The sequence below is a fragment of the Drosophila takahashii genome, chromosome 2R, assembly GCF_030179915.1.
Source record: "Drosophila takahashii strain IR98-3 E-12201 chromosome 2R, DtakHiC1v2, whole genome shotgun sequence".
NCBI classification, from domain to species: domain Eukaryota; kingdom Metazoa; phylum Arthropoda; class Insecta; order Diptera; family Drosophilidae; genus Drosophila; species Drosophila takahashii.
Window position 1 is genome coordinate 42054184 of NC_091679.1, and position 24703 is coordinate 42078886.

Below are 24703 nucleotides of genomic sequence, written 5' to 3' on the forward strand. Positions count from 1 at the left end.
AATTCAGTTCAGTTCAGTTCTCCTCGGATCTCGGTTCCTATATGTATGTTCGCTATGTTCGGACCCCCGGACTCTACTCCGAATTTTGCCGGACAACTTTGGCGCTAAAACTTTTTAATGCACGTGCCCGGTCGAAGGACGTGCGGGGGTGTTAATGGGTGGGCGCAAAAAGGGCAGGTAGGCAGGTGTTTTGGCAGGCAGGTGGAGCTCGTAATCGAACAGGCGACCAATGCGTCGGTTAATAAACCTATTTTGGGAGTCCTAAACTTTCACATTTATGAGTTTTGTAAATGTTATAGTAGAAATCGTTGGAGAAGAAATGTTAAGGGCCACACAAGGCAAAGAGTTTAAAGTAAATAATGGTTCTTTACTATAAAAGCAAACGAAATCTTTTATATGTCAAAGTAATAATTTAAATACATCAGTAAATACACCCCACAGAAATGTCTAAAACTTTATTAATAAAATATAGATGATGTAAGAAAGAAATAACATAAATAATTGTTATTTCCAAAAAAAAAAATTACCTGATAACTGAAAGATAAATTTTTAGCCTACATTTTTAGTTCAAAAAATATATTTAAAGAGCTTGGAGTTTTTGTCTTTTTTAAAAATTCTTTGAAATTGGCAGATCGTTTTTAAAATTAACTTGATTGTTAATTGATTCATTTTATGTAAATATATTTATTGACGTAAACTTGTTTTGTTTATTTATTTATTATTATATGTACCTTGCAATGTCAAATCTGCGTAATTTTCTTTATTTATTTCTCTTAAAATCCATGATATTCATCGGCAATCCTAAGACCTGTTTCTCGTTAAAATCCAATCAGCCACATTCGTGGGGTGCACACTTGGGCTGCAGTTTTGTGTCTTGGTTGCTGTTGGTGGAGTAACGAGTAACGGCGTCTGGCTCGTTTGCACGAAAATTTGCTGGAATTATTTCGAGCAGTTCTAAATTTCGCAATAACGAGCCGCATTTGACGGGCATACAAATTGCAATTGCCCCCCTTCCGCCGCCCCTCTTCCAACCAGCAGGCAGCATCATCTGGCTTGGGCCTTCTTGGCTTTGTAAACTTTTCGGGTGCGTGAGTGTGTGTAAACTTGTTCCTTCGATTCCGCAAAGTTTGGCCCGAAGGATACTACATAATTAAATAGCTGAAGCAGGCCACATGCAGCGCAACAACAAATGGGATTGCAACAATTTAAGTTGCGCCATCTTTGGCAAAGATTTGGCCAAACTCGAGTGGGAAAATATTTGTGCTAAGTTTTCAGTTTGGTTTTCGTTTTTTTTTTCTGATTCAGCCCCTTGTCTTCGGGGGGTTTTCTTCGCCGTTTTTTCCCGTCTTTTCATGCTGGGGCAATCTTTTTGATTTAGCTGCAGAGCCATTAACACGGATTGATTGCCCCAAAGGACAAAAGACGGCAAGTGGCTTAAAGGACAAGCGTCAAGCGTTTCTCCTCGGGGCAAGGACATCGCCTGTGGGTGGCTGGTTTGGTTGGTTTTTGGTTGGTAATTCCAGTGGGTGGGCGGGGTGTTTGCGGAAAATTCTACCGAACCAGATGGATGGTGTGCGTGCAAAGAAATTGAAAAGTGGCTGCCTGTCGACGTCTCTCTCTCACGCACTTGCACCCAATTTTTTGCCCTTTGGCTTTCGCCAATTGATTCCAGTTTGATTTCTACACGTTTTTTCACTGGCCCTCGGCTGTCGCAGCAGATCGCTTTACGGTTTGCCAGTCCGCTGTCTATAGAGATTAATCCCCGTAATCCCATTAAGGAGCACAGCGAAAATATCCAGAAGAAAACGACAGCGATTTCCAAGTTCTGAACATTTATAGGTACATACAAACCTATATTTTCTCAACAATTAGTTAAAAATTTCTATTAAATTATAAAATCTTAATTTATTAATTTAGTTAAATTAAGTTAAGTTAAGTTACTCTCTGTAATTGCCAGGGAAAATCCCGTGACAGTAAATCGCCTTACAGCTGGGCCATATAATGCCAACCAATTTTTGCAGCAGAGAGTTATCGATTAAACAGCCGGGCCAACGAAAGCTTCTTTCCTGGAAACCTTTAATTTTCCCCCCCACTTTTTCCTGGGTTTTCCGCCGCCCACACATGCTAATAAGAAAAGCTTTGTTGTGCATTTCCTTCCGGTTACGTGGCCAGACGTTGAGGCGCATTTGCGAAATTGAAGACGAAGTGCCAGCGCCAGCAGAATTGCGGGCAAGCCTTAAAAACGTAAATTGAAAACTTTGTCGGTCGACGGTCGCTTCGTTGGCCCCAAAAGTGTGCTATATACAGGGAGGTAAGCCCCTCAGCTCTACCTACATATATAAGTATACACTTTGCCCGACTGTGCGTGCCATGTCAACATAATTCAGCCGGTGATTGAACGGAGCTGCAGGCCATAAAAGCGACAGTAGACGACATAAAACGAGGCACCGTTTTGTCGCGGAAACTTTGGCTAGTTTTAAAATCAAATGCCTCATTTGTAGGGCTTACGACGGACGGAGTCGCAAAAACAGCCGGAGAACCCGCAGAGATTAATTTGTTATTGCCACCGACCTGCAGGACGAAGGTCGAAGGAGGAGCAATAGCTGTGGAATTTTTAGCGCAGCACTAAAGGTGCAAAGGAATTTAATTAAATGTTCTTCCCGTTGGCGAAAACTTTTGCACCACTGCAGCCACTGGCTGTGCTGTCCTGGGATTCCCAGGACAATGCCATCTAGTTGTCAGGCAGCCATTTCGGTGGTCGGCGGTCCTTGGTCCCCAGACCTTACCCCTTTACGAAGGGCAGGCTCAATAAACTAAACAAATTTGCAGGAGCCTAGGGCCTTGACTCCTGCATAAAGAACAACCAAATGGGAACAAAGCCTGTGCAGGAGTGCAAACAAAAGTCACTTGTCCTGGGTTGAATTCAATTGGTATCGGGAGGAGAAGAGGCGGGAATAGTGCAACGGCATTTCGACTTCAAAATTAAATAATTAAATTCAGATTTTACCTGCTCCTTAAACAGAAGCCTACAATTTATTGTTCTATTTAATTAATTTAATTACTTAGTCGTTTTGAATAAAAATTCATTTGAATAGTTTTGAAGCTGCTTAAAGAGCTGTAAGGATTTATTTAAAACTGTATATAATATTTTATAGAAATAAAAAAGAAAATATCAGTTGCAAAACATTTTCCAAAAAATATGCAAAACTTTTTTACTTAAAGAAAACATTATAATAACAATAACTAAATGTAATAAGAGGTTATTCTTTACATATTGCTAATATATATTTTTATCTCATGTATGCAAATTAAATACTTATTATTTTTCACATATTTCTTAATTATCCTATAAATAAAAATTAAGAACAACTGTAACCATTCAAACCATTATGGAAAACCTCTTCTTAAATCCTTATTAAATGGATCCTTGAGACTTTAGCACATTCTTTGGCTATTGATTTGTATTCGTTTTGGGGAGAACTTCAAAACGGATTGCTGTCGGACCACATCCGTCATAATCAACCAAGTAACAGACCGGTTTTGACCACAAAGCCTGCCACCTCTCCATCTTGCCTCTTCCCTGATTGCTCCGCCTTCAACTGGGCCACAGACATCGACATCTGCATCTGCATCGGCATCCACATCTCTCATTCAATGGAGTTTAAAGAGTTCATAATCCAAAGAGTACACAGCACCAGAAGATGGGAGCTGGATGCCGTTGCTGCTGCCCAGCAGCCAGGAGCTAGTAAAACAAACTGATCAATGGGCTATAATACGACAGACGGGCGGACAGGGACAGCCTTTCAGGCGGCGAAAGGGAAAGAGCCTGGCCGGCAGAAAAAGCCAGACAGACATAACATGGACAGCTGGCATGAAAAATTATTTACTGCAAGAAAAATCGCATGCAACATTTTTGCCTCCAACGAGAAAAGGGGAAAAGTGGACAGAAAATGGGGCTCTAACCAGAATAGAGAAGCTCACGTGTTTGCTTTAGAAAATTGTAATATAATATATATTTGAACTATTTAAAAAAATTTGATCCCAAAATGTAAATGTTTTTTTTTAAATAAAATAATTTACAAGAATTTATGGGAACTAAATGTAAATCGTTAAACATTTTTGCTTATTAAATTTGTTTACTTTTTATTTATTCAATTATTAGTAAAAAGCATATTAATTTTCAATGTCTAAATTAAAGATTCCTTTAATTTTTTTTCCTTTGTTTTGAATTCACGCTTCGAGTATCCCTAAAATAAAAGTCCTTTCTCGTGTCACGCTGCAATCTCAGTGGGTGCCAGGACCCTTAAGGGCACAACGTGAGTGACGACGCATGGAGAGTGGGTTATGTGCACCACCGCCCACTGGTGGCAGCCACCGCACCGCACCATCTCATCTGCCCCCGGAAAATCCGATGACCAGCCGCATGATGAAGTTGCCAATGATGATGGTAGCTGGTAGCTGGTCGTTGGTAGCAGGGATCTGGGAGAGCGGAAAACTGAAAGCCGAAGCGCAGGCGAACGGGAATGGGAATGCGAATGCCGATGAGGATGACTGTGCAGGCGACACAATAATGCCGCCATTAATCTTCTGGCACGACTGATTTGTTTGACTTACGGCTCACGGCGACAGGCGGCATCAGGGGGAAGGTCTCTCGTCTATCGTCTCTTTCCAGCGGGAAGAGGGGCTTCGAGGGGGATTTCTGATGGCCGAGACAGCCACGGCTTTAACCAGCGACTTGCCAACGCACATTGCAAAATAATTTGTGTAAATCATTTGCGCTCTCTGCCAGTGCCAGTGCATTATATAAGGCAAATCCCCCCAGCGAAGCCAGCGGCCATCAACACTCAGCCTGTTTTGACAGTTGTCGCCATCGTCATAGCCATCGTCATCGCACTGTGACAGAGCGACATTCATAATTTGGGTCTTGTTAATGAAAGGTTTTTCGAATAACTGAAAGCGTTGAGAGCTAAGCGACACTCACCGGCCAAGTTGGTGGTTAGAAAAAGTTATTAAAAATTATTAGAAAAAGAAAATAAAATCCAATTGTGATAGTCTATCATAAGTTTTCATAATAGTTTTTATATCCGTTACTCGTAGAGTAAAAGGGTATATTAGATTCGTGCAAAAGTATGTAACAGGTAGAAGGAAGCGTTTCCGACCCCATAAAGTATATATATTCTTGATCAGGGGCACTAGCCGAGTCGATCTAGCCATGTCCGTCTGTCCGTCTGTCTGTCCGTCTGTCTGTCTGTCTGTCTGTCTGTCTGTCTGTCTGTCTGTATGAACGCTGAGATCTCAGAAACTATAAAAGCTAGAGGATTGGCATTTTGCATGCAGATTTTAGGAGTTCCTACGCAGCGCAAGTTTGTTTCAAAATGGTGCCACGCCCCCTCTAACGCCCACAATCGCTTATTTACGATTTTAAAAATTTTAATATTTTGGAAAAGTAAAAATTCAGTTTTATTGTGTTTATCAATACCTATCGAAATGTAGAAGAAATTTTTCAAATCGGACCATTCGTTAAAAAGTTATGCGTGATCAACGTTTTCTATCTCTATCTCCATCTCCCTCGCACTCCCTTTACCTGAGTAACGGGTATCTGATAGTCGGGGCACCCGACTATAACGTTCTCTCTTGTTCTATCAGAAGTTAGCCTTTGAACCTTAAGTGTTACTTTGAAAAATACTTTTTGTTAATAACTATCGACACATAAAAACCTTTTAAAATTCCACTATTCATTAAAAAACTTGCAAACTTCGTCCTCATATTAGGTATTATTTGTTTAACAAATATGTATATTTATTGCAACTATATATTGTTGTAATATTACAAGCTTTAAAAAATGTTCAAAAGCCAAACCAACACAAACCGACAACAAATTTAAGTTGGTACACATTTCTATATTACAAATATTTATTGAATAGCTGCCTTTTGTGTACAAATATATAATTTGCCTTTAAATAACTGCTGTTCAGTGTAAACAAGATGTTGCAATTTGCAGATTTTATAACAAATGCTCACCGCATGTTCGACAATCATTATATCACACTCATGTGCGTTGCGGCTATCCCCTAAATCCCCCTTTTTAAAACCCCTCAACCAGCCGCAAAACCAACGATGAACTATCACTCAGACTCACAATCATTCAGTTTTGGTCTCTGAAATGGACTTGTTCAACTATCCGATTGGCCGGCAAAAGCAAAAACGAAATGCGAAAAGTGAAGCCAATCCCTGTTACCAAAGACGACCGCAAATTACTCTCCACTTGAGTGCGAAAATTGCAATGGAAACTGGTAGGTTTTCAAAGGGAAGCGGGGGTTTCCCGAAAAGTCAGTGGAGTGAAAAAATTAGGTTGCCAATTTCTGCACATTGATCTTATATTTTTGACTAGTCGAATGCTATTGAAATGCTAATGAGAATATAATAATCATCTGTAGAGAAAATCATTTAATATACTTCCACAATCATGAATTATTACCCAACTTTTTATTTATACACCTGCAACTTCATCTCGAATCTCCAAGTTCGTTGGGCCTTTTCACAAAAGAAGAAAAACCCATTTTCCTGGGTATTGTGCAAGATTTTCTTTATTAGAAAACACGCCCACAAATATTTACAGCCCACGACGAAACAATGAAATCTCAATGAGTGCCTGCCAATTTTGAAGGCAATCTTTTTTCTATTGAAGCCAGCGGAAAAACGCAGTGCCAACGATGGACAGCTGTCCAGCTTGAAGTTGAGTGGCCAGGACCAGGAAGCAAATGCCAAAGCCAAAAAGAAAGACCAGACCGGCAGCTCAGTCATTTTTATCAAGCCAAAAATCATATGAAATTTGACAGAAAATTACACGACTTAATGCCGCCCACTTTGGCTTGAGGAGAAGAGAAAATAAAAAGAAAAACGGGGGCCCGCGAGGAAAACCCACCGAAGGTAAACAGCGAATGGCTCCGGGGCTCCCCAATCGAAATTAGTCAAAATTTGACTCGGGTTAGACAAATGGCCAGCGCGAATTTCCACCGAAAAATAAAAAATAGAGGAAAAGAAAGACTATTCAACGGCGCTCTCTGGCGATAATTATGAGTAATTTATTTAATGATGATTTGCATTGCGGACAAAACGCAAACAACGAAACTGAAAAGCGCTGGAAAAACTGTTTTTCACTTGTTTGCATCTGCTCTGCAGTCGGTTGTTTTTCTGTGTGGCTTTTTCGGTCTGCTCGTGGCTGCTCCTTGATAATTGCAGTTCATTTGCAGTCGTGGGTCGGTTGATATATGGCCAAAAATTGTGACTGAGTGAGTGAGTTTTTCGCCAGTCGCCATGTCGTGCATTTTTTTATGGCGCCCATCAATTAAGTTGAACGAATGAACGCCTTGGAGTTGCACAAGCACACACAACATGCCACATTTTAATATTAATTCAGGGAAACCCCCGCAGAAATCCCGCAAATGCATACACACCTAATAGCCGAAATGACCGTAAGTCGTAAAACTTTTAACGACGCAGTCGAAAAGCCAAAGACGAAAGACCAAAGTGTTGAGAAACGCGTAAACAAAGGGCAAAAAATCAGGTGGGGTTAGGAGTTAAGAGGCGCTAGCCACGCCCATTAAACAGATAGATTGCGGATACATTTTAAAGCTGCAGAAAAGTGAAAGATAAGTGTTTGATAGTAAAGGAAATTACCACTAATTTAAGACATAGTCTTGAATTAATTATTTTTTCAAAAATAACTGACTTAATAAATCATATAAAAATCTGGTGTAAGCCATTGGCTTTAATTTAAGCTGATTTACAAGTTTGCTTAGCTCATTTGTCAATTTTATTAGGCCACTAAAAATTCAAGTAATTACGATAAAGACAATTAAATCCAATTTGTAGCCAATTAAATTTTAATTTGATAATTAATAAATATTTATTAACATAATTTAAAATATTCTGTAAAATATTTATAAAATATTTCTCATTCAAAGATAATTAAAATGTGTCTAGTTGAGTTTATCCGATTATGGATAACCACAGTTCATACATATTTAAACCCATTGAAATGGAAAGTATGCCACTTAACAACCAGTTCCTATTATTTGGATTAGCTTAGCTTAAATTTTACTGGAAAATTGCATTTGTTACAAAATTGCTTCCTGCTGTTTGTCCTTGAACCGACTAACTAGAAATGGGCGAAAATAAAAGACCATGTATTTTTCAATCAGCCAAGTGCAACAAATAACAACGAGTGTTGTTCTGTGGAAAAGATTTTCAGCCTCCCTATATTTTCTTGCCGTCTGTTGTTGTTTGGATTTTCCTGCGTGGCATTGTTTGTTTGCAGCAAATTGAACATTTTCATTAGATTTTCCTTTTCGCAATTGGTTAGGGTGGGGTTGTGGAGAAGAAAAGCCCTGGCACATTCAATTGTAATGCCCAGGAGAGCGATTCAATTGAATTTGTTTGTTTTAGTATACGGTTCATTTATTTGCAAAGGCGAATGAATAAAAGCAGCGGCCATACATTGGTTTTCGTGTGCAATTTGAACTTTGCCAAACTTCCGGTCAAATGGCGAGAGAGCTTCTGCCTCATAACATATGCCCAGGTATTGTTCAAGTGCAGATCCAAGTAGTTCTTATATATTTCAGGTGTGTTCTCACCACCCCTTTTCGCCATGTGAAAGTTCTGCCCCTAAAGTTTCTTGCTTCCGCCATTTTCCCGGGGGACCTCTTAAGATTTCATTGTGCAAATTTACTGCGGCATTCTTTGTCCTTTCTGCCACGCGAATAAAACAAAGAAGCGGCCAAGAAAACAGGAAAAAACAGAGAACGACAAACGACGGCAAATTCAAATCGCGAACTGCTTAAAAATGAACAACAAATGAAATTCCCATAGGTGGCTGAAAGTTTGCCGCGTCTGCAGGCATTTAAATGGCAACGGTGGCGTATACACTCAGAAAATGAATCGCCCTGAATTTTAGAAAATCGCCTATGGATTTGCTTCACTGGCGATTTTTTTCTTTAAAATAAAAAAATTTTCTACTGGTAAAGAAAATTTTCTTCCAATTAATCAAAATTCATTAAATTCAAGAAATATTCCAGAAATATAGAAAAAAATCGCCAGTAAAGCAAATCCATAGGCGATTTTCTAAAATTTTTTTTTGAGTGTACGCAACGCCGCGGAAATCTCCTCAGCTGTGCCACCGAAAACTTTTCCATCCTGCTGCCTGCTCCTTTCACCTGCTCTCCTACGTCTGCGAAGGGGCAACATTTAATGTCATGTTTGTAAGTTTCTAGACGATGCCAACATGTTACTTTTGGCCCAGCCCCGGCGATTCCTTCGTCCTTCCTTTAAGGTCCTTCCCCTTGATCCCGGGCTTTCCGGTTTTCCAGTTTTCCGGCGGCAGAAAGTCACTTTCTGGCATTTTCACACAAACAGAAAATGTCTGCAAAGTCGCAGATTCAGCTCTAATTCAGAAGCTTTAAGTCTCACAAATTAAACTATTTAGCGGCATTTCTATAATTGATTTTGGGGTACATTTAAACATATTACAAACTGTAGATTAAACTGGAATTTTAATTTTTTGGAAATTAAAAATGAAACAATATTTTAGATATTCTAATATTTTTAAGTAATCCAACTAATACTTAATTTAATATTTATCAGAATTTGTTTAATTGATTTTTGTATAAATATAAAATAATACATAATGCTGCTCTTATATTTTAAAGCAATCCAACTAATCCTACTTTAAATTAACAAGGCAGAACTATAGACAAGCGACTTGTCAAAGTCAACATGACAAAAGTTTTCAATATGCTCAGACATTATCCTCCAATGGCATTATAAACAATTCATAAACATACTCGCAGGCAAACACCCACAACTACAGGCAGCCGGGAAGATTATGTCAGAGACAATCGGATTAATATCAGACAAGAACAGCTCTGAGCACAGGGCAAACATCAATGAGACGACAAATTGTTATGAAAAGGGGTTCCAAACGGGGGAAAACTTATTCGGGGAAAAGGAAAGGAAAGGAGGTTGGGAAAAAGGATTGCAATTGCTTTGTTGCCTCAGCTAATAATGTTGATCTGATTAGCCAAGGACCGCGGGGCAATTGCTGAGTAGACTTTACAATTAAATCACGGAAACGGCTAAATGACTGCCAGACAAATAAGTCGACTTACTTGACTTTGCCTTTGCCTTTGCCTCGCCCTCATTAACTCCCCTTCCCCCCTTGAATATGTGTCAAAAGTTTGCATTTGAAGTAATTAAATTTAAATTGAATTCACCCACTGAGTCTGGGAAAAAAAATTAATAAAAGCGGGAAAAGCAGAAGGCAGGAAACTTTTTTAATCCTTTGCTCATTTGTTTTTCTTATCTCCTCCTCTCTTTTTTCGGGTGCGTGAAGTGGGTTCGGGGATTGCGTTTGGTTTCGGGGCTCCCTCAGCATTTCCGTGTTATTAAAACTTTGAATGAAAAACTTTACTGCGTAATGGATTTGAATAAAACGAAATATGCTGCACTGACTGCACTTCAATAAAACTGCTTTATTTAATTATCAAAATGGGGAAAAAAAATTAATAAGAGCATGTTGTAAAATGAGGGAATTATTTTTAAATTCTTTTAATATTATTTAAAATAAATATGAGTGCTTGTTGAGTTTTAATTGTAATCTCAAGTAATCCAAGTTATTTTAAAAAATATGCGCACTTCTTGGCCAATTTACTCAACTGGTTTCGCACACATTCCCGGTTACTTTAACACTACTTGAAATTGTGCCGGGCTCTCAGTTATCGATGGTCGTAAAATGCAAGCGCTCCGAAATGAAGCCATAGAATGGTGTTGTGGCACTTGCGGAATACGGCAATGGGCTATACGAGTGTCGCACACACAACTCTTTCCAACCAGATCCAGCTCTAATCGCTCCCAGTCCAGCGATACCCCCTCCCTACTCCACCCCATGCCATCACCCATCCGCCTCCCCACCGCAACTGTATTCCGCTGTTTTCCAGCCCACTCATGTTGCATGTTGCATCCGCTGGCGCATTGACTTTCATGTCGCGCCCCTTGCCAAATGAGTCACAATTAAAACCGATCCGTGCGAGAATCTCAGAAGACTAATCGCCAAAGGTGATACCCATTAAAAATTATTTGAAAAAAAACGTAATTTAAAATGTTTGATTGAACAACGTCGTTTGATAAACCACTAACAAATTACATTCGGCATCATTGGAACTTTCCTAAATAAACTATTTCCTTTTTGTAAGTAAATAAAATATATATATACCACCGTTTAATATTTTTTCCAAAATACATTAATATCATAATAACACTTTAATATATTTTTTAAAGTTAAGAATACAATTTACCATAATTATCCATATTCGCCATTGATCTGGGTGCCTTAACTCCATTATCCCAACGAATATCCCCAGCCTTTCTCAATGGCCGCGGGGTATTGAAAGACTTACCTTACTAGAAAGCGAAAGCTAAATTGTTATTGCAACATGCAACCGCAACTGCCAAAGCAACAACAGCGATGGCAGCATTAACCACTATGTGGCTGCGTCGTCTCGCAATAATTGTGAGCAAATATTACACGAAAGCGCGGAAAAACGAGTGGGGTTGTGAGGCTCGAGGGGCTCCAGATTGGCGGGGCAAACGGCATATTATCGTGGCAGGCGATGACGATAACCGCAACAACAATGCAACATCATAATTATCGACCCGCTCCACTCGATTTTCCCTCCCACCCCCAAACCGCTGCGGCAATTATGCCAAAAGCGCGTTTATTATGTGAAAAGAAACCAAAGATAAAATATTGAATTCAAGTCAGAAAAAAATCAAACGTTGGCTTAAATCATTTGAGGAAAAGCCGTCAAGGAAATTGAGTAGCAAAAAAAAAGTGTGTATGTTCGTTCGAGTAAAAGAAACCAAATAAAAGGCAAGGTAAAAAAATGCAATATATAACGAAAGTTGTTGGTGCTTAGAGTTGCTTGTCGGCGGTGCATTTTACTCTTTTTAGAGCACGTTTCTGCGGCCTGTTACGAAATCAATCCGCAGTTGCATTCAAACTTCAGCAACATCCAACGGTAAACAATTAAAAGGCTCACAGAGGCAGCACAATTGGCACATTTAATTGATAATTAAATTATGTGAAATTTTGAAGAAATTATTCAACTGATCATCATGCAATAAAATTGGGAGCAAAGCAGGTAATTGTTTCCGCTGAGTTGGTGGCTTCATATTATTAGTGGCTGTCGATCTCGAAGAGTGTTGATGGGCAAATAAAATATTTTTATATGGTTGGGTTGGTGTTTAATCTATATATAAGTAATATATACAATTAATTGGTAACCATTTTTACCGGAAGAAGTAACCTTAATAATATTATTTAAAATCATTTTCGTATATTGTCTAAAGAACTTGTTTTCCTAGCTTTAATTCAATCGAACTTAGCACTTTTCACATGCCATTGTATTGCAAAATGTCAGTTTGGCAGAGCCACAGTGTCATTGAATTGATTTACCAACGCCCATTGCTAATTGACAGCGGCATTCATTAGCCTCTTCCTGTCCCCAAACACCCGATCGACAATTGACAAGGGGGTGGAAAGGGGGTGCAATGTGCTGAAGGGGTTCGAAAGGGGGCGGGGCTTTTGGCGACAGGATGATGATGGCGGGTGCAAACATGCTGAGCACACAGACGCCGCTCGGTTGCAGTTTCAGTTGCATGTGCCCCAGTTTCCGTGACCGCTGCTGCCTGCCATGAATTTCCCCGCCTTCCGTTTCCCGTTTGCCACTGCCGATTTTCTATTTTTTTCGCGTTCACCATCGCCACTATGACATAATGACGCGCCGCTCGGCTTTTGATTGATCGATCGAGTCGGAAACGGGAACAAAAACCGAAAACCGGGAGAGCCGGCAGGCTGAGCCAACAGCGAGGTGTCGAAGTTGTTACAAATCAATAAAAATAAAAATTGTAAATTTAACTCATTTTTTCAACTGACTACATTAAAAGCCTTTAGGCTTTCGAATTCGTTTGAATTTTAATGTGTAAAATTACAGGCTTTAAAATTGGTAATCTATTTAATGATTGGAAGTGTAATAAATTAGATTGAGCTCAGTTTAAATTTAAAAATCTATTTCAATTGCTTTATACTTTATTACTCACAGGAGGTAAGTTAATTAACCAATTAAGGGATCGAAATGTGTCACAGGAATTTGGATATGGGCTTGAATCTCGCAAACGCAGTATTAAACATAATTTAGATACTGTAATTGTATACCACAATTTGGACTTCGTTTCTAGTTAACTATCAAAGTTGCTCTACGATCCATTGCAACTTGAATCGCAAGCATTAGTAACGCACTTTGGAGGTGGTTTCAAAGAAAGATCGGCTTCAACCATTTCTCCATCAAACTCGACTTCTGCATCAGACTCTTCCTCAGACTCCACACTGTTTTCTTCGTCATCCTGAATGGGTATCAACTTATTGTTTTGCTTATTTTTGATCTTCTTTTTCTGTTTGGCCAAGCCGAGTTCGCGAAGCTTGACCCACATGACCTTGGTGGCATAGACGGCAACGGCGGCGGCTGCCAACCACGGGTGGTGCATCATCATCCGGGCTCCAGAAGTCGTTGTATCGACGGGTTCTGCAGTGGTCGTATCGGGCACTGGGGCTGCCACCTCTTCAACCGGTCCAGCAACCGGCGAGTCCTCACCTCCCGCACCTGGTGCTTCCTCCTCACTCATCTTGCAATGGAATTGGGCTCAAAAATAATTCCGGATCTAGAAAAATGGGAAAACGGTCTAATTTCGACTATGTTTTTGAATGTAATATAATTTTGTTTGAAGGGTTCACCAATGTTTCTTGACAGTTTATAATGTGGTTCCTGTTCCAAAAACTTTGTATACTCAGGCAACATATTCTTTTTAGCAATTACTTTCTTAAAAATCATTAGACAAAATGAATAAAAATTCCAATTAGCAACCGCGATTTTTTTAAAATAAAAAGACTACACAAGATGTTCTGGAGATTCTTTTGATCCATTGTCGAAAATTCGCAGTTCAGATATCCTGATTTTAATAGTAATCTTTGAAACACTCAGGACCATGCCAAGCACGTTAATCATAAGAAACCTGGAAATACATTTACGCATCCACACCGAAAATTCCAATTACTTATTTACGTCTATTATTCTTTATTTAATTAAACAAACTCCCAATTTCCATATGGCTTATAATATATTATATTATACATCGCAGCATTAACAGAAAACCAATTACACTAATTGAAATATCGAAATGTTTTACAAGAATTTTGTTTGATAATATTAAACTAACAATTTGTGTCCATATGTTAAGGTTCCTCGCTGATTATTCCCTACCTAAATCGCAAGCATTACAACAACTAGTGTCTTTGTTTTGTACAATGGTGTAGTCTCCGTTTAAGAGTCCTTCATCCCCGAATCAACTATCAAAATTCAGCAGGTGGAACTTCGATTGATCGATAGTTTCCATCTGGATTGTCCAGGATCGGAAGATTAAGATCCCCTTCCTTCGTGCTTTGAACTTCAGGACCGATCTCATCCTCTGCCTCCGATTCAGATTCAGAACCATTCTCTTCCTCGTTATAATGCAAGGGCTTCGACTTTTCTTCTCGTTTTTTGAGCCGCTTTTTCTGCTTGGCCAGGCCGAGCTCCCGGAACTTGACCCACATGACCTTTGTGGCATAGACGGCCACTGCGGCGGCCGCCAACCACGGGTGGTGCATCATCATTCGAGCCCCGGAAGTGGTGGTATCGGGTGGTGCAGCGGTGGTGGTATCTGGTGGTGGCGGTGCAGCCACAGCCTCTGTCTGTCCTGCTCCTGGCGACTCTTCGCCTCCTGCACCAGGTGCTTCCTCTTCACTCATATTGGACTAGAAAACGGGAGAGTATTGAAAATCTCTATTAAATTTACGACAAATAATTCAAGAAACCAAAAGAAAATATCTTCTAAAGTTTTTTTTTAATTTTTTCTGAATTTTTTTGAAAGCTTATCGAATGTATCCAAAAACGTAGACAATTTTTTTTATTATTTTTTTTTCACTTGCCTGTTGAGGCTGAAAAAACTGTTAGGTCAGAGAAGTGTTCTCTTCTACTTGTTACTGTTTAGGTGACTGGCGTTGGAATGAACGAAGTGTACTGCCAAACAGATCATCTGGTCAAGATGTTTAAAGCATAGACAGTTTGATCGAGAAAAATGTTAATTCAAAATAAATCCTGAATCTATTGAACAAAACTGTTTAAAAGGAAAATTACGCTAATAGTACAAGGTCAATGGCCGAATAAGTGTAGTCTAAAAGTTATAATAAGTGCCGCGGTATTCAAAACCATGAATTCCCTAATAAAATGCTCTTTAAAATGTCTTATTTTTAAAAATTTCCCTTATATAAAATCCATTTAGTGCCTAAAAAATTAAATATGCAATAACGCTAAGGTAAGAAAAGAACGGTGGCACAAGAATATCAAGATCTATATAGGGCTAAAAACAAACACCTTTCAATTTAGAAGAACAATTTATTTAATCAAACTGTCTATGCCTGAAACTTCTGTTTGGCAGTACACCTCAGTCCAATAACCTAATCAGTAACAAACATACGAGAGAACTAGTTAGACCTATACATTTTTTCAGCTTCAAAAGGCAAGTAACAAAATTATTAAAGAAAAATTATTCAAATTTCGATAAAGCAACAGAAATTTTGGAACGTTCTTTTTAATTTATACTTTTCTAGACCAATATGAGTGAAGAGGAAGCACCTGGTGCGGGAGGTGAAGAGTCGCCAGGAGCGGGACAGACAGAGGCTGTGGCTGCACCGCCACCACCAGATACCACCACCGCTGCACCACCCGATACCACCACTTCTGGGGCTCGAATGATGATGCACCACCCGTGGTTGGCGGCCGCCGCAGTGGCCGTCTATGCCACTAAGGTCATGTGGGTCAAGTTCCGGGAGCTCGGCTTGGCTAAACAGAAAAAGCGGCTCAAAAATGGAGAGAAAAAGTCGAAGACCCTGCAGGATAACGAGGAAGAAAATGATTCTGTATCGGAATCGGAGGCGGAGACTGACGAAGAAGATGAACTCGGTGCAGAAGTGCAAAACATCAACGAAGTGGATCTTCAGACGGGACTCTTATCAAATCGCTTGGAAATGGACGACTCAGATGGAAACTATCGATCAATCGAAGTTCCGCCCGCCACCTTTTGATACTTGATTCGGGGATGAAGGACCATAAAACGTACACTACACTATCACACCGAACAAGGACACTTTGTTGTAATGCTTGCGCTTAAAGTAGGGAAGGATCACTGAGCATCGTTGGAAAATGACCACCACAACGAGGGGGACACAAATTGTTAATTTTATTATTCAAATTGTATAACGTTTCGATATCTTAGTTTTTATTGGTTCTCACAAGCCAAGGTGCAATAAATAACATAATTTGAAAAATTTTTATTAAAAAATATTTGAAACTTACAAAATTAATAAACTTAATGAAAAAACCTCTACAAATCTTAATTTTGTGTTCTTAAATTTTGTGCCGTTTGGTTGTGCTTATTAATACCTATCGATATGTAGAAGAAAATCTGACCATTCATTAAAAAGTTGAGCAAATAATGAAATGCTAGCAGTGCAAGCAGTCGCTTTGCACTTCCATTATATGAGTAACCGGTATCTCATAGTCGAGGTACTAGACTATAAAGGCTAGAAAGTTTAGATTAAGCAAGCAGGTTCATCAGAGTGCCAAATCGATGAAAAAATTAAAGGATCTTTTATTTTCAAACCTATCTTATTGTTTAAATACATTTTTTCAGTCTATGTTTTTTATTACACCTAACTATCATCGCAGTTTATGAGAACCGATAAAAACCAATTAAAATATCAAAATGTTGTACAAGAATTTAGGTGAATGTTATAAAACTAACAATTTGTGTCCCCCAATGTGGTGGTAATTTTCCAACGTTGCCCAGTAATACTCCCCCTACTTCAAGCGCAAGCATTACAACAGAGTTTCCTTGTTTAGTGTGATAATGCAATGTCCTCTCAAGGTCCTTCATACCCCATTTGAGTATCAGAAATCGGCGGGCGGCACTTCGATGGATCGATAGTTCTCATCTGGGTCCCCGAATTTCACCAGATTCGTTGCGAATCCCGACTGAGAATCCATTTCTCCAAAGTTTTGAACATCGGGCCCATTTTCGTCCTCTTTTGCATCAGACTCTACCTCCGATTCCGAACCATTTTCTTCGTTATCCTGTAAGGGTTTCGACTTTTTCTCCCGATTTTTGAGCCGCTTTTTCTGCTTTGCCAGGCCGAGCTCCCGGAACTTGACCCACATGACCTTGGTGGCATAGACGGCCACTGCGGCGGCCGCCAACCACGGGTGGTGCATCATCATTCGAGCCCCAGAAGTGGTGGTATCGGGTGGTGCAGCGGTGGTTGTATCTGGTGGTGGCGGTGCAACTTCAACCGGTACCGCTCCGTCTCCTGGAGACTCCTCACCTCCCGCACCGGGTGCTTCCTCTTCACTCATTTTGGACTGAAAATTGGGGAAAGGTAAAGAAAATATCCATTAAATTTGAAACACATAAGATTTCCGAAATAAATTTAACAAACAAATTTTTGTACGCACTTGCCTGTTGAGGCTGAAAAAACGGCTAGGTCAAAACAAATTTCTCTTAAAATAGTTGTTACCGGTTTGGGTGATGGCGTTGGAATGAAATGTACTGCCAGCCAGATGTTTCAAGTCTTGGCAGTTCAAAAAAACAGCCTGCTGAGGTTGAATTAAAAGGTTCCTGAGTAAGTACAATGGAATAAAATGAATTTTCGTAACAAAAAAATAAATGTTATTGTACATTTCTAAAACAAAGAGTATCAGCATTTATCTAGAGGCACAATGTTTTTGTAGCATCTGACTTCTATTAAAAACACATTTGTTACTTAACTTAAATATTATACTGATAAAAGCTATTAAATATAACCAAATTACCCCACTGTTTCGGTTAGCTACGAATGGCCTACTAAGGTTGATAGTTTCCCAAATTGGTTTCAAATTATCTTAAGCCTGCAAAGCCATTTGGAGCTGCAAAACTAATGATGTCTGCGGAATATTCTAGATGAACTGGCACTTCCTTCCTTCACTTTTATCACTGCTGGCTGCTCTGGTGTGCGATTTATATTTCATAAGTTGATGAATTTTGTAACAAGTTGTCACATTTGCCAGCTGTGAGTTGTAGTCTGCGTCTCCCCTTCCCATCCACGTTATCATTTGGGTCTCAGCCAAGCGACAAATGACACAACGCAAACAAATGCAATTTGCATTTGCATTTCAACGTATACGTACGAGTGAGCTTGTTTGAGTCAGTCTGCACATGTGTGTGTGTATGAGAAGTGAGTACCGGGTGGTGTTAATTTCGTACGCAAACATTTCAATTTCGTCGCCAGTTTTTACTTCAACCACACAACGCCTTTCATTCAAATTTATTTGGTAAAAAACATCTTGTAGTAATTTATTTACTTTGAATTCTTGCAAATTTTAAATAGCACCATAGAAGACTTAAAAAATATTATTAACGGTATATTATTATTTTATTATAATGTGTTCCATTTATTTTTATAAAATTTGAAGCTATCGAAGTACCTTAAAATTTTTCCTTATTTTTTTTAAGCAAAAACAAATAAAATCCCTTAAAATAAATAAAACTTTCTTTAAATTAAAAAAATTTTAGAAATTTTTCCCGATTAATTAAAGTCCATGAACACCTGAACGTGTTATAAATCTGTTCCACTACACCTGGCATCCAATTCCTCATCTCTTCTTGACTCTCGCCAATTCCATCTTCTCCAGACTTCAATATGTCACGACTATCAATTTCGGCTCCATTGCGATTTCGATTGGATTTGGATTGTTATGTGCGGAGAAGTCATAAACATTCAATGTGCAACGTGGCGTATGAGCAACACACGAAATCCATCTCGACCTGCCACAGATGTAAATTTTGATCGATGTCCACCGTGTATCCGAGAAATTGGGAGCATTTCAATTACGTTCCCAGTTTCCGCATTTTCGCTGACTTCGAATTAATTCATAAATCCATGAGATATAATTTTAAATTCTTAAAAATTAAAAACAACTTAATCCTTTCACTATCGAAATTAACTTGAAATCTATCTTTAATTTCACCGTCGACATACATTTAATCACTGGCACATAAAATATTTATCGCACATAGTGGCGGAATATTTTCTTTTTGTGCCACTTGGCGATTAAAATCATATGGCGAGAACAATGAGTGATATTCCACGAGACCTGCATAATTTACCGCTCCGGAAGTCGCCGCGGATGTCGAGAGTTTAAATGCGGCGTCTGCTTTTCCACCCACCGCCGCCCCTACACAATTTTCCTACCCATAAGTAGGCTACACCAGCCGACTTGCACTGTGTTTTATTTTTCCTCTTCCTTTTTTTTATTTTTACACTGCCTGCATTGTTAGCCTGCTGCTACTTTTTTCATATTTTTTGGCAGCCATTTTATTGTTGCATAAAGTTTCCAATTGCACAATGAAAATGGGGGAGGGAAAGGGAACCACCCCCAAACTTTATGCCCACGCCCCTAAAGTTTTCTGGGCTCTGCAAATGCATTAAAACAATGCCAAAATTCTGAGGCCCACAAAGGGGAGAAAGACCAAGGGATAATGGGGGGAAATTGCGGCCTTATAGCTAGGCAAATATTAACTTCTGTCATCTGGTACCTTTGCCAGGACCATAAAGTAACATTGACATCCAGATTTATGTATCATCATGTCGACATTCCGCATAGACAACTTTTCGGTGATTTTCTCTATGAACTTTACTTCTCTAATGCGTGTTTGTTCACATATTTTATTGGCCTCGATGGCTCGTAATTCCCAGCGAACACACACACAACACTTTTCGCACGCAGTTTTCCGGCTCCATTTTGCCCCATTTTCCATTACCATTTCCCGGTTCCCTTTTTGTCATTGTGAACTTACTTTTGGGTCTTTCGCCTTGAAAGCGCCATAAATCTTTTTATGATTTTAGCTTCTCCTTCAGCAATGACTTGATTCGCCTTTTTCGCAGTGATTGTTATTGCGACTGCGACTCCGATTCCGACGATTGTGACGCATACAAATTTGGATGTGTTAGTCACTAATACTTGCGGATCCCGTGACCCCAACCACCATGCAATTTTACTAACAGATGTACCCTCTTTAGTGAGGTTAAAACGGGGTTAATTTAATATATAGTCTAATCAAAATAAATAAAAAATGTTTAAATAGAAAATATATGTTGTATATTTTATAAGGATTGATAAGTTTTGTTTTTGAAATTATGTCAATTTATTTTAACACTCTTCTATTGTTTTTAATAATTAAAAAATTATTTAATAAATATAATTATCTTATTAAAAAAAAAGCTAAATATTTGATTTTTTTAAAATAAAAAATTTAATATATAAAATAACAAAAATGTGTCATTTCATTTTCCATTATTTTTAATAGGTATAAAATGGCTTTATAAATTTAAGAGCTCTGTCTAAGACGTAAGGTACATTTTTTTATTTTTAAAAATAAAATCTTAATTTTTACAATTTTTGAGTTTTTTACATAGGGTAATGTCTGCTTTGATCCCTTGTAGTAAACCCCATTTGAGCAATTTTCAACAAACATTTCGCGGCAGCACGCAACGCCATTTTGGCGACGAACACCATGAAAACGGAAAATGGCCCAAACACGCGACGTCCCCGGCTGACGGGAAAAAATGGTTCTAGGACGAAAAGCCTGGGGATCCGCTTTTCGGCCAGCCCACCATGGCGCCAATGGCAAAAACAACAGCAGCAACAGCGAATGGCTACAAACGTGGCCTTAAGAAGAGCGCCACAGTTGGTTTGGGTTCGGCATAAGCCAGGCGCCAGCAAAGTTGTAAAATCGGCAAATGGCATATAAAAATCGCTGGAATTGTTGTCGTCACAGTACAGAGTCGGATTTGGATTTGGATGTGGATTTGGTGTGCGGGATCTGGGATCTGGGCTTGGACTGTTAGCGCCAGCCAGACTAGTTCAACTTCCTCATAATGCACGGCAGTTGGGCGAGGTGAAAGGCTATGGCGAGGCAAACAAATTCGCTTGATTAATAAACCGATTCTGGGTCAACGATGCGTTATTGAGAGGATTATAAAATCAAAAATTTAAGTCCTGAATAAATGAGTTTATGGTCAAATTTATTCGATATCATAAAACTTTTATTGGCAGTAAAGAGTTAATATTCGGAAATTTATAAAATGTTCTGCAATTAAGGCGAGAGAGACTTAATCTGTATAATTGCAATGACGTTGGGTAAAATATTTTATACAACTTCCACTTACCTGAAACAAAAGTAAAATACAAATTAAAAAAATTATTCCGAAATTGTTAGAATTTTAATTTGATCCTTATTTAGCACGAAAAAGAACTTATTACTTTTTATACTTGGAAAATAATTTTTTTTTTCATAAATATTTTATAATGCTTGAATCATTTGAATTATAATTACGACAAAACTTTCCCCATATAATTCAATCAATCTTAATTAAGCATGGCTTTAATATTCACCATTAGAACTCTTTAAATTTGGAACCTAATGGCCCTGTAAAAAAGCCCCAAGTAATTAAGGTCAACGTGTGATAAAAGGCTTGTAGCCTTGCTCATTATTTCCTTTTTTACTTTTTTCGCGGGCATGAAAACTTTTATTAATTGTATGACATAAGCTCGATGGGCAGCCGAGGTTGTTGGTCATCGGGGTTTGGGGGAAAAGCGTGAAAAGCTGGAAAAACTGGCACAAATCATTACACACGAGTGCCAGGACAACGTTGACAGCGGCCAATTCACACACACACAATGCAAATTAGCGTAGCCGTTTTATGCAATGCCATCGAGTCATTAACACATTGACGTCCTGCGTCCTACGTCCCGCGTCCTGGATCCTCAATCCTGAATACTCATTCCTGAATCCTGAATCCTGTGCATGGGTCACAGTTCACAGTTCGAGTGTGCGTGTGGGCGAGCATTAGTGTCATCAGCATTCGTGGCCCGTCACATCAACACCATTCTGCGAGGACGATGAAGGACGAGGGAGGACGAGGGTGCTGAAAGGACCTCATTTCGGGCTCATCCTCGTGCCTTTACATTAATTGAAATTAGCTGACTGACACGGAAAAAAGTCCAGCGATTAATGGGTTTTAGGGATTTAAAGAGTCGGGAGTACTTTCAATCTCACGAGGGTTGCGTAATTAATATTGATTACTCGTCTTGAATTGAGTTTTAAGCATTGAAAAATAAAACCTCCAGATATTTAAGTAATCTGTTAAAAGAACAAAAAGCAAATGGGCAACAAACGAAGAAATTTAAATATGTGCAAATATTATTAAATAAATTTTCGGGGTGATTAATTGCTTAGAAAAGTGGAAAATATATAATGTATAATAAAATATATATAAAACTTTAAGTCTAAAAACCAATGACACAAATTAATACTTCCTATTAAACTAAAGCAAATTGAACTAACTAAAGTAAAGTCCCATTTGACCTAAAAGACACTTTGACTAGAAATGCATTTTAAATGACCATCAAGCTGAGGTTCATTAATCGAGTCCTTGTACCACCGAAAATCCATCTTGAGAGCTTGGCACCGCAGTCCCGTTTACCATTGAAAGATTTGCCCCTGCCTACGAATCGAAACTCGAGCACATCGTCATCATCATCAGGGCTCGAGGACGACAAACGACACGAAATATGGAAAAATGAAAAGGAAAAATTTCGGAGCACACAGCTGCCAACCAGCCAGCCATCCAACCATCCATCTATCCATCCATCCAGTTCAAAGCCAGCTGCAGCTTAATCCCAAAGCTTTGGCATTGCTTTGGATCAGCCACTACACAGGGTACCGAGTATAGAGTACGTATAGAGTGCAGTTCAGTTCAGTTCAGGTGCAGGTGGATATATGTGCGATGATAACGATGATGATGATGATTGCGATGGCGGCAAGAACGCTTGACAATGACGCCATTGAAAGCACTTTTTCCAGCATTATGTGGCTGTGTGAATCCGGAGATGAAGGCAGAATCTGAGGTTGCGATTGCGGTTGGGTTTGGATTGAGTTGGAGGATGAGAAGGCGGTGCAGGAGTTTTCGGTTTGGCAATCAAAAAGTCATCAAATATGAATTTTACGCTATAATTTTTCACCTGAGCAGGGGGATCCACCCATCCACCAGCGTTTAGCTGCCATTTTTATGGCTTTTCTAGCTTGTGCACGCCCTTTGGCACGTCTTTCAACTCAATTGCACTTTTGTGCATTTCTTAAAAAACTTCTACCCGTGTGTAGATGCGGAGGTGTCTTCCATTTTGTATGTGCTGCAATATACGAGTGTTCGGGAATATATAGACAGATGTTGGCAGACACATTTGAATTGATGGAAGTGTGTCCTGTGGCTTTTTCGCAAAATATTCAATTCAATATGGGAACGCATGTTGATTGAAAGCGATTGGGAAACGAAATCAACGGAGAAGTGGCGAAACTTGAGGGCAAACTTTACGGATAAAGTCAAGTGTTGAGATATCCCAAAGTTTTTATTTGTACAGCTTGGCATTAATCGCTTCGGGAATTTAAGCCTTGAAAGCTGAGATTTCTGCTTCAAAAAACCAAGTGTTTAATTAATTGAATTTATAGAAACAGTCAACTAATTAAAGGCAAAATATATTTATTAAAGCTTAAATATTATTTAAGGTTTAATATATAATCTAATAGATAGATGGAATATTTTACCTATAGACAGAAATCTTAAATTGTTAATTTCAAAATCTCCCAGCTTTTAATTAAAATATATATTCTAATTAAAGTTTGATAAAGAAAAACCTGAGCAACGGCCTCATATAATATCCGTATATTAAACATGTTTCTTTTCTAGTTTTTTTCTTACTTGCTTTTTATATTTACTTTTTGGTCTGTTTTTTGTTATGCTGCTCAGGGAACTTCTGTGCTTTTTGTGTTGGGCAAAAATTAAATTAAAGTTTATGCAAGCGTAACGGCAGCCAGCAAAAATCATTTGCCACAAAATCCACTAAAACCCAATTTTGTGCCAACAAATAAAATGAAACACGCACAAACAGCAGCGACGGCAGTAGCGAAATAGCAACAAAGAGCGAGTCCTGGGCGAGCATGTGTAGAAATAACAGGACCAAGAAGGAAAACCAGCCATCCAAGGAGCAGACAAACTGATGCACCCAAGAAAAACGCAGCAAAAAACACAGCAGCAGCAGCAACAAAAGCAAAAATCAGCCTCAAGACGTTGCAGTAGTTGCAAAAGAGAACGATGTGAGCACACTGCTAGAAAAACCTAATGACAAAAGAAACTTTTCATATAAAATGCAAAATTCCTATAATGCTTTTAAATTTTACGATAAAAGGTTTTCATTCAATAATAACACTCTTAATCGAAATTTCTAAAACCGTATAATATTACCAAACGTTAAATGAATTCGTTTGGATCTAACGTTAAATATCTATTGTTTGGTAAGACTTAATTCTAAAAAAAAGTAGAATAAATCCATCAAAAATACCTTTACAAAGAAAGAAAAAAATATTTAATTTTAAAAAAAATCAATTTAAATTTGTATCTCCA

The 24703-nt window shown here is 38.8% G+C and overlaps 4 protein-coding genes and 1 long non-coding RNA gene across 7 annotated transcripts; 2 read left to right on the plus strand and 3 right to left on the minus strand.

Moving 5' to 3' along the window:
* Nucleotides 1-13126: 13126 nt before the first annotated feature.
* On the minus strand, nucleotides 13127-13830 carry LOC108058935 (uncharacterized). Its single transcript, XM_017143933.3, has one exon. It carries the CDS (start codon nucleotides 13735-13737, stop codon nucleotides 13312-13314), a length of 426 nt encoding a protein of 141 aa, XP_016999422.2. The 5' UTR covers nucleotides 13738-13830; the 3' UTR covers nucleotides 13127-13311.
* Nucleotides 13831-14210: 380 nt separating this feature from the next.
* LOC108058933 (uncharacterized) lies at nucleotides 14211-15238 on the minus strand. The gene is made up of 2 exons (XM_017143929.3): nucleotides 15080-15238; nucleotides 14211-14905 (listed from the first exon to the last, which is right to left on the minus strand). The coding sequence occupies exon 2, from the start codon at nucleotides 14897-14899 to the stop codon at nucleotides 14462-14464; it is 438 nt and encodes a 145-aa protein (XP_016999418.2). The 5' UTR covers nucleotides 14900-14905; nucleotides 15080-15238; the 3' UTR covers nucleotides 14211-14461.
* Nucleotides 15239-15525: 287 nt separating this feature from the next.
* Nucleotides 15526-16419, plus strand: LOC108058934 (uncharacterized). The gene is made up of 2 exons (XM_017143930.3): nucleotides 15526-15669; nucleotides 15761-16419. The coding sequence occupies exon 2, from the start codon at nucleotides 15767-15769 to the stop codon at nucleotides 16232-16234; it is 468 nt and encodes a 155-aa protein (XP_016999419.2). The 5' UTR covers nucleotides 15526-15669; nucleotides 15761-15766; the 3' UTR covers nucleotides 16235-16419.
* A 357-nt stretch (nucleotides 16420-16776) lies between these two features.
* LOC108058932 (uncharacterized) lies at nucleotides 16777-17812 on the minus strand. Of its 2 annotated transcripts, none has more exons than XM_017143927.3 (2): nucleotides 17661-17812; nucleotides 16777-17567 (listed from the first exon to the last, which is right to left on the minus strand). In XM_017143927.3, exon 2 carries the CDS (start codon nucleotides 17559-17561, stop codon nucleotides 17100-17102), a length of 462 nt encoding a protein of 153 aa, XP_016999416.2. In that variant the 5' UTR covers nucleotides 17562-17567; nucleotides 17661-17812; the 3' UTR covers nucleotides 16777-17099. The 2 variants fall into 2 exon arrangements, with proteins under 2 accessions (XP_016999416.2, XP_070069541.1); XM_070213440.1 differs by having other exon boundaries at nucleotides 17665-17798.
* On the plus strand, nucleotides 17700-19166 carry LOC138912487 (uncharacterized). 2 transcript variants are annotated; one of them, XR_011418039.1, is made up of 4 exons: nucleotides 17700-17827; nucleotides 18035-18192; nucleotides 18252-18418; nucleotides 18876-19166. It is a non-coding gene; the product is annotated as an uncharacterized lncRNA (long non-coding RNA). The 2 variants fall into 2 exon arrangements; XR_011418038.1 differs by having other exon boundaries at nucleotides 18035-18418.
* Nucleotides 19167-24703: the final 5537 nt, after the last annotated feature.

Excerpts from the sequence above, each read along its gene's own strand:
- LOC108058932 (XM_017143927.3), bottom strand. The coding sequence starts at position 17,561 with ATGAGTGAAGAGGAAGCACCCGGTGCGGGAGGTGAGGAGTCTCCAGGA.
- LOC108058934 (XM_017143930.3), top strand. The coding sequence starts at position 15,767 with ATGAGTGAAGAGGAAGCACCTGGTGCGGGAGGTGAAGAGTCGCCAGGA.
- LOC108058935 (XM_017143933.3), bottom strand. The coding sequence starts at position 13,737 with ATGAGTGAGGAGGAAGCACCAGGTGCGGGAGGTGAGGACTCGCCGGTT.
- LOC108058933 (XM_017143929.3), bottom strand. The coding sequence starts at position 14,899 with ATGAGTGAAGAGGAAGCACCTGGTGCAGGAGGCGAAGAGTCGCCAGGA.